General features: G+C 36.0%; 1 protein-coding gene across 2 annotated transcripts; it reads right to left on the bottom strand.

Moving 5' to 3' along the window:
• Positions 1 to 1,584: 1,584 nt before the first annotated feature.
• Positions 1,585 to 14,260, bottom strand: LOC145786371 (CCR4-NOT transcription complex subunit 2-like). 2 transcript variants are annotated; one of them, XM_082598015.1, is made up of 17 exons: positions 14,126 to 14,260; positions 13,640 to 13,708; positions 13,136 to 13,181; positions 12,628 to 12,757; positions 12,271 to 12,453; positions 11,977 to 11,998; positions 10,495 to 10,644; positions 9,925 to 10,057; positions 9,142 to 9,240; positions 8,843 to 8,947; positions 6,874 to 6,917; positions 6,539 to 6,572; positions 6,214 to 6,266; positions 4,482 to 4,651; positions 3,947 to 4,159; positions 3,443 to 3,587; positions 1,585 to 2,860 (listed from the first exon to the last, which is right to left on the bottom strand). In XM_082598015.1, the coding sequence occupies exons 1-17, from the start codon at positions 14,207 to 14,209 to the stop codon at positions 2,771 to 2,773; spliced, it is 1,770 nt and encodes a 589-aa protein (XP_082454141.1). In that variant the 5' UTR covers positions 14,210 to 14,260; the 3' UTR covers positions 1,585 to 2,770. The 2 variants fall into 2 exon arrangements, with proteins under 2 accessions (XP_082454141.1, XP_082454142.1); XM_082598016.1 differs by lacking the exon at positions 10,495 to 10,644.
• Positions 14,261 to 16,168: the final 1,908 nt, after the last annotated feature.

The raw sequence follows: 16,168 nt of genomic DNA, 5'->3' as shown, positions 1-16,168 counted from the left end.
GTTGATAAAAAAATTTATCGGCCATTACGTTATTAATTAGGTTGTCACCGCTGTTATAAAAACTAACGGAGTTCAAGAAGTTGTTTAACAGTTTGCTTCAGGCAAAAGCCCAAACCGCCATGCAAAGCAGTCAACAGCCTATGCGAAATAAGTTATAATGCTCCCACAAAATATGACGGTTTAAGGGGGCAGTTCTACTTCGAAAAAATTCAAATTTATTTTATTGATATAGCCTATATTGGAAATTTATCGTAGATTCCGTATACGCAGTCAGTTTGTTTCTCGGCAGCCGATTTGTAGCAAGAATTGACAGCGATAGACACGTTTGTGGCTAGAATACGGTGCGATACTGATGAGCCCAGCCTCATGGGCGAAACACGTGTCTATCGCTGTCAATTCTTGCTACAAATCGGCTGCCGAGAAACATATTGTTGATTGAATGGTCTGAATAGCTAGCGTGGAAGCTACACCGTTATGGTTAGCGAATCGCAACTGCTCGCTGTACTAGTGAGTGCTCACTGCTCAGCCTTGTGCTGATAGCCGGGAAGAACGCCCCTTTCTTCACAATTCAGTCAGTTTTTACCTATTTGCCCTCATTAGGCTTCAAACGAAAGGTTTTCTGAACGCACCTCAGTTTAAAATGTGAATAAAAATTTAAAGCCAAAAGATTAAAGTCTTCGAATTTCGAAAACACCAATTTCTGGTGATTATGTACCTGGTGGCCACTGATATGTTTAATTCGTGTATATGTAAACTCAGTATTTTGTTCATTATGTATATTTTAATTGTTGTGAATGAACATAGAAGAAAAAAAGTCATATTTAAAGTCAAAGGCATAAATTTACCTAATTCTATTTTTCAAATGCGATTTACTCAAAATCATGTTTTTGTGCACTAAAAATGTTTCTTCTAGAAAACTACTGGTTAGAATTGGCTAAAAATTTTAACAGATGTACAGTAGGCCCTTACGACATAATGACTGAGTTTTGTTTCAATGTTCAGAGTAATAAATATTTTATTACCAAATCCTGTAGTCAAATTTGCTCTCGATGCATAGTAATTATAAATTTTTTTATATTAAAAAAATAAGAGTTAAAAGATGGTGTAAACCCTTAATGGATTGCCCCAGCCTAACAAAGTAAATATTTTTGGATAGCTTGTTTCCTCCTTTTTCCAGCAATATATGGTTTGTAGAGGCTTGTGGGTGAACTTTTGTGTGTAGATTGTTATGACAAGTACGAAAAATGCGATTCTAAGTAGAACTGCCCCCTTAAGAGTGCAACGTACAGATGTAGATAGAACTAGAACTTCAGTAAAGTTCTCGCGTGGTCCCGGAACTTGCTTTGGTACTGAACATTATTGTCTATTGCTACACTTGATGTGTTATTGCCATCAAATTATTCCTTTCACTGACAAGAGCTGTCGTTGAAGAGTCACTGCGACGGTTGATGATCGAGGGAATTGATTGGTATCAAGAGTTATCGATAAAAAATATGACATTATTAGAACACAAAGAATGTTTCGCCTTGTGGATATGCTGCTAATTAGTCTACCGGTTCTTGATATTCAAAGCATTCAGTTACCAACATTTTTTCCCAGTTGTATTTTCTGATGCGCGTGACAGAAAAAGACACTTAAACTGAAAAGCTGCAAATACAAGGTGGGGTAGAAAAACTCCAGTACGGTAATCAAAAATTTTACTGTGGCAATTCAGCTACAAATAAACAGGTTTCTAAAGCAAATTCATATAGCCAATAACTTGACATTTATGTTTTATTACCAGACATTGTAATAACTAGTGATAATAATGTTTCAAAGAAATTGCACTGTTTAAATTAGCCTACTGATAATTGTGAGGTATCAGTCTAGGAGTGTTTGTTTCAGCTAATTTTGCAACCTGGGTCAAAAGGCAATTTTGATACAGGGGTAACTTTGCTGTTGATGGTTTAAAAGAAACTTAAATGATCAAGCGCCTCTATATTAATGAACGAGACACAATGCCGTGTGTGTATATATGTAATTTCTGTCTTACAAAAAGGCTTCTGTCATGTTGGCTGGTTGCCAATAGCTGTAGTAAACCTTCAGCAGTAAGTCGAAGATTTATGAAACAAAAGTACTGTTGTATTGCTTCAGCAATTTTGGTAGTTTTTCCACAACACAAGTTGTATGTCTGCCACGTCATATCAAAACTTGTAGATTGAAAAACCGGCAAAGATTGAAAAACTATTTTAAACTATTGTTGTTATCAAAGCAAAATGTCAAGCCACATGCTGCACGAGTTCGCTCTAATCTGTCTATCTACTAGCAACAGAACTATCACCGCAAAGTTTTACAACTGGTGTGGATTTTCTGCTGCATTCTTTTGTTTGTCAAAGAAAAGGTACTAAATAATCAAATAACAGAAACATGATAGTTATTACGAATCAAGCCAGATTATGTTCGTAAACAGTTTTTCAAGAATAACGATCGAAATGCCAACCGACTTCTTCGAAAAAAAGTCAAAGTTTATGTCACAAATGCATTAAAATTTCAAAAATTGTTAATTTCTGTTTAAACGAAGTTAGAAACAATGCGAAAATCAGAAGAAAAATACAAATCTATTTAGACCGTTTTCTTAAAAAAAAAGACTGACTCCAGATACAACACAGCGTAGATTTAAATCACGCCTTATTTTTCTACCAACATCCTTGCTTCTTCATACACAACCGCCATCAAGTAGAAACTCACAGCCCAAGAACTGTTGGTTAGGTGGCGCTATATCGTTGTCTCATCATCCGTGTTGAGCGGGGTTGAAATGCAAAGATACCAGATTGGACAAGTGAGGTCGCTCTTCTAGCTTTTCATACTCCAGATGGAATTCCTGCAAAGTTAACTGTTGTTGAAAGCAAACAAACTGCATACTCGCAACTTTCTACACAGCACAAAGCCAATTGTCGTCGATTATGCTTGTGGCTTATGGAACCAACGGCGGGTATGAAGATGAAAACCATCTGTTGTAAAATTGTAGACATGGTAAATAAAATTGTAGACATTGTAAAATTGTAGACATGGTAATACAGTATATTGGCCTAAGTCTTTGTTGGAGTGAACAATTTCAATTACTGTACGTTAATTTAAAAAAAAAAATGCAACTTTAAGCTGTTATGCTGCTCTGAACTTTGTCGTACTTGTTACTTTTGTCTTTGAGACAATTTTGACACCATAGTCCACATTTAATTCTGAATCTTGGTATTCGTGGTTCTAGCACATACCAACAAAGCAGTTTAACAAATTGTAATATATTTGATCATATTTTTCTTATTGATTTTCATGACAGCAACAATGGTATGCACTACAGACCCACACGCAACAGAGTAATGTAGATGGCTTAGTAAACTGCACGGCAATGCAGCTAAACACAAGCGCATGGTGACAGCGCTCACAAAAAATGCAGCCAACTTACTTTCGCTACTTTCCTCCAATTCTGACAGTCGAAGTAATAATAGGTTCCCTGTTCATAGGTGCTTGTCTTCATTCCAGGTTCGATCCCCGGCATGCGCGTTATCCAGATTCTTTCTTCTTTATGAAACCTCCAGTCACGGTTGTACCTGTTTCATGGCGAAGATCGTTTGGTCATCGAAGAAACGAGCAAAATAAATTCAACTTTGAAGTCATTCAAGCAAAAATAAAACATATGAAGTTCTTATTCTTGTGTTTAGTGTAATGATTATTATTATTGTACTGGTACTTTCACAACTAAGCTGCCAATAGATATACTCTAGACGTATTAGCAACTGTAAAAGAAGACGCAGTCTAACCTAGCATCGCAAGAAACTTATATGCTTTACACCACCGACTGCATAACTGCTAATACCTCAAGAGGAAAGTTCACCCCATGTATTTTAATGGTTGTATCTATGTTGCAAGTTTACAACAGGCAGAGAAGGAGCAGTATCTTTGTACTTACAACTCCGCAGCGGCAGCCAGTTGCAAAACATCGCCAGAATTAGAATAATAAACGTAAAACAGGAGATCTTCGCCGTATCGGTTGAGCTTTATAGGGGCCAGTTTATCTCGTATGTGAGTGTTGGTAAGGTATTCGCTAGGCACGAAAAAGTCGATATCTTGCAAACGGCAGGGTTGGCGAGAAAATGGAGATTGAAACTTGTGGTAGAGGTTGCTGAAACGAATGAAAGAGATCAGGTTATCATTTAGACAAATTCTTTTATATAACATATAATTTTCTGTCATTTCAAGAATACAAATTTACGTTATACTGATCGTTGCCTTAAGAAATTCAGTGCAACATTAGTTTTGTTGTTAAAGTCTGTAAATATATGTATGACACTAAACTTTATTCACTGTTTCCATTATAATGAAGCCTTTTTCACAAAGATTCCTTATTTTGAAGTTAATATTTCAAAAGATATCTTCAAAAACGTTTTAAAGCATATAATGTATTTTCAGGTTGATAGTTAATATTCCGATTACTTAACACTCACTCTGGTGAGTTCAAATTCAGACCCAGCGTTGTCAAGTCGTTTCCCAAGGCCAGATGAACCAAGGTAGGATCGGTCTCGGCGGCTTTGATGAAAGCGAATAAGCCAACAATTCCGTACTGATCGGTAAGCATTGAGTTTGGAATGTTCTTGATCGTATTGTCAGGCAAAATCTGGATATGAAGCATCAATGTTGCTGAATCATGCCAAACAAACTTGTCGTTTTTACACTAAGCGGAAGAGAAACTTTGTCAATTACTTGGAAATGTTTGAAATGCATAAAGGGAAAATTTCACAGGATCACATGAAAATAAAACACTTTCTGTTTTCCCAAAGAACAAGACATTGTAAAATATATTTCTCGTACATTTGATTGAAAAGAAGGTGCTTTAAGTGTAAAAGGTCTATTCTGTGTATATCATGTAAATCGAAACATAAGGCTAAGCAAACAGTGTAAACACATTTTCACAAAACTGTCATGCAATGAAATAGAGGAGGGGTCACCAACCTTTTTTCACGCGGGCTACTTTGGCACTAAGGAGAGCTGTGGCGGGCCGCACTAATAAAATTTTAAGTAGGTTGATTCTAATGCTAGAAAAGAACGCATTTCGTACCCAGTATCCAGCGTTACATTTTGTTAATATTTATCTTAGAATACCGCAGCAACAAAATTAGTCGAACAACGCTACTGCCAAGCTAAGCTCCTTCAACAACAGTTTTGACTTCTTTAATAATGCCTAATAAACGAGGCCGCTTGTTGTGCGCACATAGTGAGGCGAGCGGTTGCATCAGAATATTCATCGCCAAGCAAGAGTATGGTGTTACTTCGCTTCATAAAAGATATCTTGCAAGTCGCAATTAACAGCTTCAGTAAAAAAGGAAATGTTTGACACATCGGAATACAGGCAACGAACACTAGTAACCTGCACACATATAAGCGAAAAATAGGCTTCAATAACAGGGAGAAAGAAACCAGGCACCATGAAACAAACGCTTGTGGAAATCACCGAAAAAACGCTTCTATCATAACTCATGAACATGGTTCCTCTAAAAAAGCAATGAGTTGGTTTTTCATCGTTTTTGCAAGAGTCTATAAAACCGGCTTTCTTTGATTAGGCTATTAGACAACTGTCACTTGGTGCTTTTCAGCATGGCAAGAATTGTTGATTGACAACATTTTGCAGTACTAAGCTAAATATTTTCATAATACAACTTGAAGAAGTCTATAAATTTATAATATTTTGCCAAGTTATTATAAATTGAGATGGCACACCGACCTATTTTGCCAACAAAAACTTGTATAAAGGGAACACTGCTCGTGAAACACAATAAACGTGAAACGCACACTAAGTAGTGTTTACATGACATTTACAAACTTAAAATAAGCAACCTTATGGTCACAGAAAATCCGAAAAACAGACGTTTTAATCAACCACTGGGATAGTGTAGCTGGACATCGCATTGGAATACCTTTAAGCGACCCCCACCTAGAACAACAATCTGATTGGTCGGTCGGTGAAATCGTATGCAAAGCGAAAATATGCTTCCCTGAAAGTATTTTTGGTTATACTTGTGCGCTGATACCTTCTGCGGGCCGCACGTAGCAGCGTGGCGGGCCGCATGTGGCCCGCGGGCCGCCAGTTGGTGACCCCTGAAATAGAGCTATGAATAGAGTTGTATCTTTACACAAGAATCTAAAATAAAAACATTAACGTTAAAAAGAAGTACGACGTACTTGTATTCCTTTCTGATTTTCAGATGACGAGCTTTTTTGATTTGTTTTGTCTACTGTAATTGGCAATAAGCACTGTTAATGATAGGTTATGGTTAATCATAGAATGAAACATGAGATAAGCAAAGCTCAACAAAACAATTTTTAAATTTTACAGCAGTCTATATTTCAATGGTAGTAAGTGTAGTGTTCTGGCTGCAAAATTTTTTGACAAATTTTTGTTTCACACTTAAGTTGAAGTTGTCTGATATACCACAATTACCACAGTATCAGCATTAAACACTCATTTTTATTATTTTAGTCAGTGTTCGCCATAATAGATGCTTACCTTGACCACCTATTTGTAAAGTTCCCAAGGGATTCTGTTGAATAAATGTAAGATTATGAAAACAAATTCTAAAAATGCCAAAATACGCTTGATGAACTGGAGCACAATATTTTACGTTCTCCCTTAAGTCAGTGAATATCCGCATGTGAAATATCGTCTGTGAAACACCGCACAATTTATGCAATAATAATGGGAGGCAAGAAAAAAATCTTATCTCACTCTATACACAGTACACACGCTTACACATGCTCAGTGAGCTGACAAATCAATTCACAAATACCAGCTAATTTACCAAACCAGTCCCGAAACTTTCAATTTAACGTAAGAACACTTACAAACTTATTGCTGGACTCATCTCCTCTTCCATCTTGGTCGGGAACTAGAAATTGAAAGAAAAGATGGCTAGTGATATTTTATTGGAAGGATCACTGACAAAATCGTGAATACTTCAACGTAAATGATAATTAATTTATATCAGAAATTGCAGGCCTCGAAATTCACGGCGGATCAGCATGTGATGTCCACGGGAATTACCATCTAAATCGGTCATATTTGTCCGCCGAGAAATAACACAGGAACCAGCGATACAAATCGTCATTGCATAGCACAAACAATTGTTGCGAGAATATAATTTCCCGCGCATTCTAGTGCGCATCCAGAAAATGTGAACACTGCATCCCTTAGCTTCCATTCAAACAGGAAAACTTTCGATTTTTACGTTGCTTCAACGATTGATGACATTGAATCGGCGTAACAAAGATTAATTCTTTGCTGAGAGTCGATGGGATGGGAGTACCTGTACTTCTACCACGCGCAACTTAGTTCTAGTCTTACGTCACAATGTCTGGCTTTGATCTCCGAATAATATTGATAAGGAAAGGTTGATTGCAAAATTATATACGGGGAGGCTATTACAGTAAGAAGCAGCAAAATTTGTTAAGTTTTGGTATTACAGTAACAAAGAAAAAGGCCCAGGAAAAATTCACTTTCGCTCACATGATACCCAAAAATAAACCTAAAAAAAAGCCTGGGTCTGCTACTATTTGGTGAGTCCGATTCGGTGAGTTCCTAACCTCTAACCCCTAACCCCAACCCCTAATCGTAAAACGGCAATGATAATTAGGCTACGGTACCCAATAATTTTAAAAAAAAAATGAAAAAATCCCCCGTTAAGGGATCGGACTCACCGAATCGGACTCACCGAAACGGGCCATTCCGAAAAAGCCTAGTGAAACTTGGAACAGCAGAAAATAGTAGCGTTAGTGAGGAAGTTTTCCGACTCTTGTCCAGAGCATTGTGACGCAAGAAGCCATACGAACTCGTTGGGTGGAAGCTACACAGAGGCACTTTGACTCTTCAAGCGCACGTCGTTGGTCTGATAAAAGCCTTTCGGAGTGACTTGGCTAAAATTTTAAAAAGCCTTCTAAACCGTAGCTATAATTCTCAAATGGCGAAGAATTATCAAGATAAAGTGATTTAGCATGACGATCGACGCTAAAACTGGTGTGTCCGCCGTAAAACTTAATTTGTCCGCCGAGATAGTTGCTCAGACCGATAGCCACTTTAACAAGTCGAAATTCTGCCAATAAACTTGACTAGAATGAAACCGCCAACCAATCATAAGCTACGGTTTAAGTGACGTAAAAAATGGTGAAAAGAAGATGATAGAAAGCAAATTAAGTGATGGATTTTTTGTCAGCTGGTTGGCTTAGGGGTTAGGGCTAGAAAGTAGTCATTTCATTGACGCGGGTTCGATTCCCATCACTGCTATTGCTCTTTTTCTTCTGTAATTACCAAATAAAGTTCAAAACAGGCATTAACTCTCTGGATGAATGCTAGAAGGGTCACAATTGGACGGTAGCCTCTTATAACATGTTCTGATTGGTTGGCGGTTGCATTGTAGTCATTCGCAGTGGCAGAATTTCGACTTGTTAAAGTGGCTACCGCTCAGACCGGACACGTTTGTCCGCCGTCAAAAAAAACAAATTTCGAGGCCTGGATTGATAGATCAAAGCAATGACTCAATAAATCTTTGGCTTTCCACGCGTAGATGTGATATTGCAGTGAAGACCAGCAGCTTTTACGGAAGTGGGAAAGTGTGAAATGTGCACTATACTGTAGTGTCCGACATTCCAGACAGCTCAAAACAACATTTTTTACTGCTGCAATGTTTACACGAAACCAGAAGTAAAAAATTCCATCTAATTTTATGTAAAGACTCATTACAAAGACCGCTAGAACAATTGCAAAGGCTGTAGCTGGATGTGTGTGGGTCTGAAAGATCAAGACAAAAGAAATACTCACAAACAGCTTTCATGACGTTCATAGCAGCAGCACCAGGCAACGCAGGAAAATCTTCGTTATGAATTTGGAATTCATTGTTTTCACTTTGCTTGCTCACCATGCCAACTAGGAATAGAAAATAAAAACGGTTAAAAAAAAGCCAACTGTGCAATCAACTTTCTCACAGCATAACGTTCAATGAAAACGTCACTCAGGTAGAAAACATGTCTTTTTTACATTGCTAACGTCTGCAAACGTTCAATCAACGTAGAAAGGGCAGACTTTCCTAAATGACTTTCCTAAATGGCACACTTGCATACCGTATGGTTTAGAGCCACCAGACGAGGTGGGCTGGGAGCCGATGGGCTTCGTTCTTTGGGCAAGGGCAGGAAAATCTGATTGATCCAAATTAAAAGCATCTGTGACAGATTAAAAGTACAAGTAGTCGTTAAAAAAGTTTCCATGCAGCAGGTGCCGTTGAATCCAATGATAAAACTCGGTAGGACGCACAATACGGTGAAGGGTAAATAATTATTAATTAAATAAAAGAAAGTTGTACCACCCTAAATTAACACCAACTAGATTAATTTAGCCGGTTCTTTGTTTCTGTTACATCATTCAAAGCCAGTCATTTAAGACTTATTTACCTGTCTTTGATGAATTATAAACTTGCCAAACTACAATTTATTATAAGTAGTAGCTATAACTTAAAAAATCAGTTTTTTGATTTCCTAAAATAATTTTCTTACTTTTCAGCATTTTTAACATCTCAACCTTCCTAAAAACTTCAAAACTACAACATGTTTACAATTTCGGCCGAATATTTTAAGAGATTTAGTTCCAAAAATTTAATAAAATTATAAAGAAACTGAATTGTCTTCGTGTAAAATCCAATTTCCCTGAATCCAATATCGCGATATATGTTGAAGAGTTAGACAAAAGCTATATTCTCAACAGTAAAGACAGCCTACTTAGATTTTTAGATGATGTCCAGTAAATCAGTTATTTTTATATGGATTCAAGATCGAATCAATGTGAAAATAACTGATTTATTGGTTGGCATAATAACAGAGCAGTGATGAGCCAAACGTTAGCACACGTACTTAAACCTGAGCCAGTGAGGCTCTGCCCAATTTGTGACGAAACGGGCAATGTTTGCTGCTGCTGTTGTTGTTGTTGCTGTCGAAGCTGCGCCAGGCTCTCACTGCCTATTGCGTTCACGGACATGGATTGAGGCTGAAAAAATAAGATGACAATGCAATTTTTAAGCCACTGTGATGCCACCATAAAAAAGAGCTCATGCTATGACAAAAGCCAATTGGTTAGTCCATGGACTTGTATTTGCTTCCGGTAACAACACGTTAACTACTCTAACAACTTCAAACTGTAAAGCACGCTTCTACTCGCATCAACTACCAGGTTGTAATAACTCAGCATAGCTAACTACATCACCAAAGCACCTAATGTGTATATAACTTGTCGTTCTTTGGTGCATAATATACACTGCATTTATGTGTTACTGAACTTTCTAAATTGTTACTTTTCAGCTAAACTTTTCAAATAGCTTAGCAATATTGACGTTTGGATACTGTTTCAACCATCTGTTCAATGCTAAATAATAATCAACTAATCTTGCAGTGAGACTCATGAGTAAAATACTTGACACTGCACACCAGCATTATACGGTCTTTCTTGTTGCTGCTCATCCCACTGCAGTTGGTTGTCTGCGGTTGACAAGATGGTGATATGGCAAATGCATTTCTCCACTTACACCTGTCTTGAAATAAATCCTGAATTGAGGCTTCAAAGTATTTCTGACCGAGCTGAAAAAATCAAAAAGCGATCGATGCTGTAAGTTTGGACACCGGAAAGGTTGCATTTTCACTAGTTTTATTTTAATTTTCCAGCAAAGATTATCTGGTGACATAAAAACTACCACAAGAAAGATGAAGTTTTTTTTTAATGTTTTTTCCATCATGGCAACGCGCATCCTCAGAGCAAGTAACATAACATTTTGATGCAACCTTCAGCTCACTTGGTTATGATTTTATGTACATTATATGTTATTTGTATAGCAAATGTATGTTGTGAAGAACACATATCTTATGTTACTCGTAACTCTCAATTTGTGATAAACTTTTCTCCTCAGCCATTCACACTGTGCAAATCTGACTAATGTTTCAGCGTCGGTCGATATTGATATGAAGCATAAAAGAGGGTTGGTTGCGGAAATGTAAGTGCATTGTCAAAAATCATCTCCCCTCCCCTCCTGTAAGGACAACATGATACGCTTGCGCATATCAATTAATCTGCTGCTTTTCTTGGAAAAGTACGTAATTTTTGTGACGTAATGCACCTACACCAACGCCTTAAGCCAGCTGGATTTTGATAGGCTCTCTACCTAAGCCAGTCTATGAGAAAGCGGTAAATCATTAATTTTTGTGCATTTAGCCTACGCTATTGATATTGGCTTAGTGCTTGTAATTTTAATATGCCAATATGCTTTGTTTTGAAATGCCAATATTGCGCTGTACAGAAAGTAATTCAAACCCTTGCACAGTTTATCTTTTCTTTACGGTAATTCTTACCATCTCTTGTTTGAATCGTTTTAGTTTTTGTTTAGCCAGCAATATTTAGCTACAACTAGACAACAGGAAAGAGTAGGTGCCAACTCAACACATGCCAGCACAACAAATTTCTGCTCTTTAACTCAAATCTAATATTTTCAACTACGGTACTCCAAGTCTTGCCTAAACAAAATTTTAAAAAGACATGTTAGTTACAGTGGGCGACATATTCGCTAGTTACCTCAACACATTGGAAACGACATTGCATAAAAATAACTTAGTTCTAAACTTAAATTAAAGCATTTACGGACAGACAACCAGCATCGATTTCATGCAATACAACGTAATTTAGTGGTTTATCTAAAAAAATAAAAAAGTTCTAATTAATGAGACATGTCACGCGATTAAAACAAAATACCAGCTTGTTACTACTGTTGATTCTTCTGAAGCTGATATTCTCAATTAAAATAAACATATCTGTCTCCCCGTGCACATTTACTGTTGTCTGATGTGCCCACTAGATAGGGAGAAACATAAAAAAGTGAACATACAATGTCTTTGCCATCAACAGACGTCTGGTTTACATACCTGAGAAGAAAAGGAATGGTTTCTGAAATAAAATAATAGGTTTTTAAATTTCACTTTTATTTTGTGTTCTGTTGGTGTACATTTCGCACACAAAAACAGACAAACAGACTTTATATGCACATCAAAAATATATCTGTGGTTGCATTACATATACACAATTCACAAAGCTATGTCTAGGTAATAAATAAAATGATAGTTAACAAATTGCATCACCCAATCAAACCCTGCAATGCAGTAGGTTAGAGAAACCACTTCAAGAAAACTACAGTATTGGTAATTTTTATGAAAACTCACCTTGATATGGCAGCATTTAACCCTCGGTTTCCAGGCTGTTGTTTCATGCCAAACAAGTCTTTACTGGACATAGCTCGAGTGGGGCTCGGCAGCCCAGCTCTATTTCCAAGTATGCTGTTTCCGATTTGACTGGTTGGCATCTGACCGCTTCCTAAGACGTTTCTATTCATAGGCAATATGCCTCTGGAATCACAACAATAAGTAAGTTGTAAGAAGAAGAATAATAACAACAAGCTGCGATCTCTCATGAACGTAAGAGAAACACTTCCACTACATATCTAAATTTCACTTTGACATTCAGAACACAAACAAAACAATCTCCCCCCAAAAAAATACTGGTATCTCTGATATACATACCTGCTTTGGTTGGATGTGGCGTTGTTATCACCACTTGTGGGAGTGACATGTCCTCCAGGAATAGACAAACTCCTTCCGAAAGGCTGTTGTGGTCCCAACCCTCGGCTTCCTAAGATGCTAATCCCACTTTCTACATCAAATATATTATATATTTAATAGCCTACATTAAGAATTGACACTGCATAGTATAGTAATTACAAAAGCCAAACAAGATAAAAATCACCTGATAGCTTAAAATAGAAAATTGTGTTCAGTTGATACATAGATTGTTGATTGGTTGAATTAGGGAAAATAACCTCAGTACTTCAAACAAAGCAATTCACAGAGCAAATAGAAAAACGTTTTCTATCGACGTACCGTATCGTTGTACTGTACCAGTTCAGTTCAAACACTGGCTGGTGAATGGTGATAGCGCAAAAAGAAAGTTACGAGATACAAAACTGAACGAACACACAAGTTGCCAAGCAGAGCAACAGAAAAAGAAACTAAACACAATACTAGGACTTACTCTGTTGGTTATAAAGAGCTGAAGAAAACTGGTTCTGACCCAGCATCTGAAATAATCACATCTTCATTAATAAGCCTGTGGTATTTGATCATACTCATCAGTCATAAACAACTGAGCAAAAGTGAACACTGAACAGTAACCTAGTGAACACAACATTCAGTGTATTTAAACATTTACATACATTTGAACAGTTAATATGTATGTAGATAGATGTGTAAAAAAGGAAAAATGCTAGATCTAATGGTGAAATATGACAAATAAGAAGTATATAATAAAAGCTAAGATAAATGTACAATTTCAATGTGCAAACAGAGAAAATTTACATATACATTACAAATGAAGACTTTAACAAAACGTAAGTAATGGTTGAGTGTATGTTACGTTTTTTTTTATATGAAGCTCTTTTTATAAAACCGTACACACTACACAAGCACCCCACATAATCCCACGAGAATTCTACTGAGCGATTTCAGCATTATGGTATTGTTAAGAAAGTTTACTTACATCACTAACATTTCCAGGACTTTGATTGTAATATGAAGCCAAGTCAAAGTCGTTATCATCTCCATAAGGCTGCAAAGTTTAAAACTAAATATCACAGCAATAATCACTTACCGGTATTTTCTTTAAATTGCTATAGAATTAAGAAAGATAGATAGCCTCATTTTTACACACAAAGATACTGTGGCGTGTAGAAAGTAGCTTACACATAGCAATAAAGCGTAGTATTTGAAGTGGAATAGTGTAGCAAATTCATGAAACAAGTATTCAGCAACAGAATATACATGCAAACACACTTCAAACTAGGATATTTTAAAGGGCAAAACTGACGCCATTTGAAGAAATCTGTAACCTCAAAACATTTGTCAGCTTTAAAAATATGACCATGAACTAATAAACATTGAACATTTCAAAACAAATTTTAGCTTTAAAGATATGGCCAGATTTGATAAATCTATTCACCCTTTTCAACAACTCATTAGTCATTACCATTTTACTTTTCTTTGCTGTTCCCGAATTGGAGCCAAACATATCACCTGCCAGTCCGGATTGTGAGGTTTTGTCATGAACCATGAGACATATTATGACTACCAAGCAGTGCAGTATGTTCAAAGCAAAATTACTTTTTCTACATATAAACACAAGTTAACATTTTCGCATATGCACAAAATTACACAACAGAAAAAATAAATCAATAGTTATGGTAGAAGAACTATGCCAATGGCATGGCTCTATAAAATGTATGACGGATACATTTTCATTTATTCTAAAATTTGACATCACAATATACGTGCAGTATATAGCAATTTATCCATAAAAATATTTATAAATCGATTGCAAAAATGGAATAAAACAACATTGTTTTTAAGTAAAACACAGCTAGCAGTTTCAAACCAGCATCACCTATGTTGACTTCTTTTCAGTTCAACTTTTCAATTGTAAGAATTAAATAAACAGTGAAGAGGAAATATATTTGCATTAAATGAAGGAAAGCAAAAATAGACATGTGCTCATATAACAACTTTTATATTATTGAATATTCATAAAGATGCATCCACTTCTATAATTGTATATCCAGTACATGTTATGAACTTGTACATATAACGAAATCAAACAGTGCAAGTTTCTTTTATTAAATCATTCAATATAACTGCATGTTGCAGTTTAATATTTTTAAAATACTGAAGAATTATACAAGAAGATTCAAAATGTTATGCACCCCATCGTCGATTGGACCAGTTTTGACACACCCAGTTGATGACCAACAGTTCGCCACATGGCCAGTTTTTCCATTAAAACTATTTATGGAAAGGCACAATTCTGCACCAAACAGACAATAGGGATGACAACACTATCTCTAACCAACAAGTTATTATAATTAAACAGTTTGTACTTATTCTTAATCTATAGATCTACTTAAAAAATATTGTATTATCAAGGAGCACAACTAGTGTCAAGCACCTTGATAACCACCAGGAAGGAAGGTGGCTATACTACAATGAAACGTGTCAATTTGCTTTGGACTAGCCTTATCATGACAAGCAGGACATGTTTTTATAGTTCAGTTAACTTCAGTAGCATGTTACACTTTATTACAAATAAAACAACATATATACAGTGCAATCCAATGCCAGTTTACTCCAACGAAAGACATTTTTCTGTAATTATACTTTTCACTACTACATCCAAAAAACAACAATGAAGTACGGTAGCCCTATGACATCAAAAGTATAACGTTTAAATTCCAGCGTTTCTCACGCACATTGACATCAATAATATGAGATAGCAACAAACACAACATGGTAAAATAAAATGCAAAAACATTTTTTTATTTAAACAAAGACGCCATTAGGAAGAAAAATGTGAGCTTTTCTCACAAAATAATTACATACCGTACCCAATTGCTATTGGTTCCGTATTCAAAGAGAATAATTTTCAGTAAGTGCTAAAAAAAATTATGCACAGAGCACAGTAATGCACATTTCAGCTTGAAATGTAATGTTTTGACCCAGTTTGCATTTCTGTCTAAAGCCACTATGAAAAGCTTTTATATCAAGGTAAACTGAAAATACAACACTTACTGTATGATGAGATTGAGTGATAAACTTTTGAAAAACTAAATCTACTACATTAATCACCAGGGAAAATATATATACATAGCTTTATCTACACTTTGCAGAAACCTATTATTTTAACTTTTGCTTATGTTTTCAACAGTAAAAGAACATGACTAATGAATTGAATATGCATAAGTTCACAAATGTATGCACATGTAAATAAACAGAAAATGCACAAGTACAAAATTCACAAGACAATTCATGTTTACTGGTCTAAAAAAATGCTGAAGGTATACTTTTGCAACCTATAATTTAGAGCAACTCCAGCTTCAAAACAAAAAAATTTACTTCCATGTTAAACTGTTTCTGATAAATTCCATAACTTCGATAGTACCAGTATAAATAAGGCACACTTATCCTTTGCAAAAAATTGAATGGAACATACATCCAGGCCAGTCAATTATACTTAACATTT

Source organism: Aplidium turbinatum, chromosome 17, assembly GCF_918807975.1.
Source record: "Aplidium turbinatum chromosome 17, kaAplTurb1.1, whole genome shotgun sequence".
Lineage (NCBI taxonomy): Eukaryota > Metazoa > Chordata > Ascidiacea > Aplousobranchia > Polyclinidae > Aplidium > Aplidium turbinatum.
Note: the sequence above shows the minus strand (reverse complement) of the source record. Positions and strands in the feature narration are given on the sequence as shown.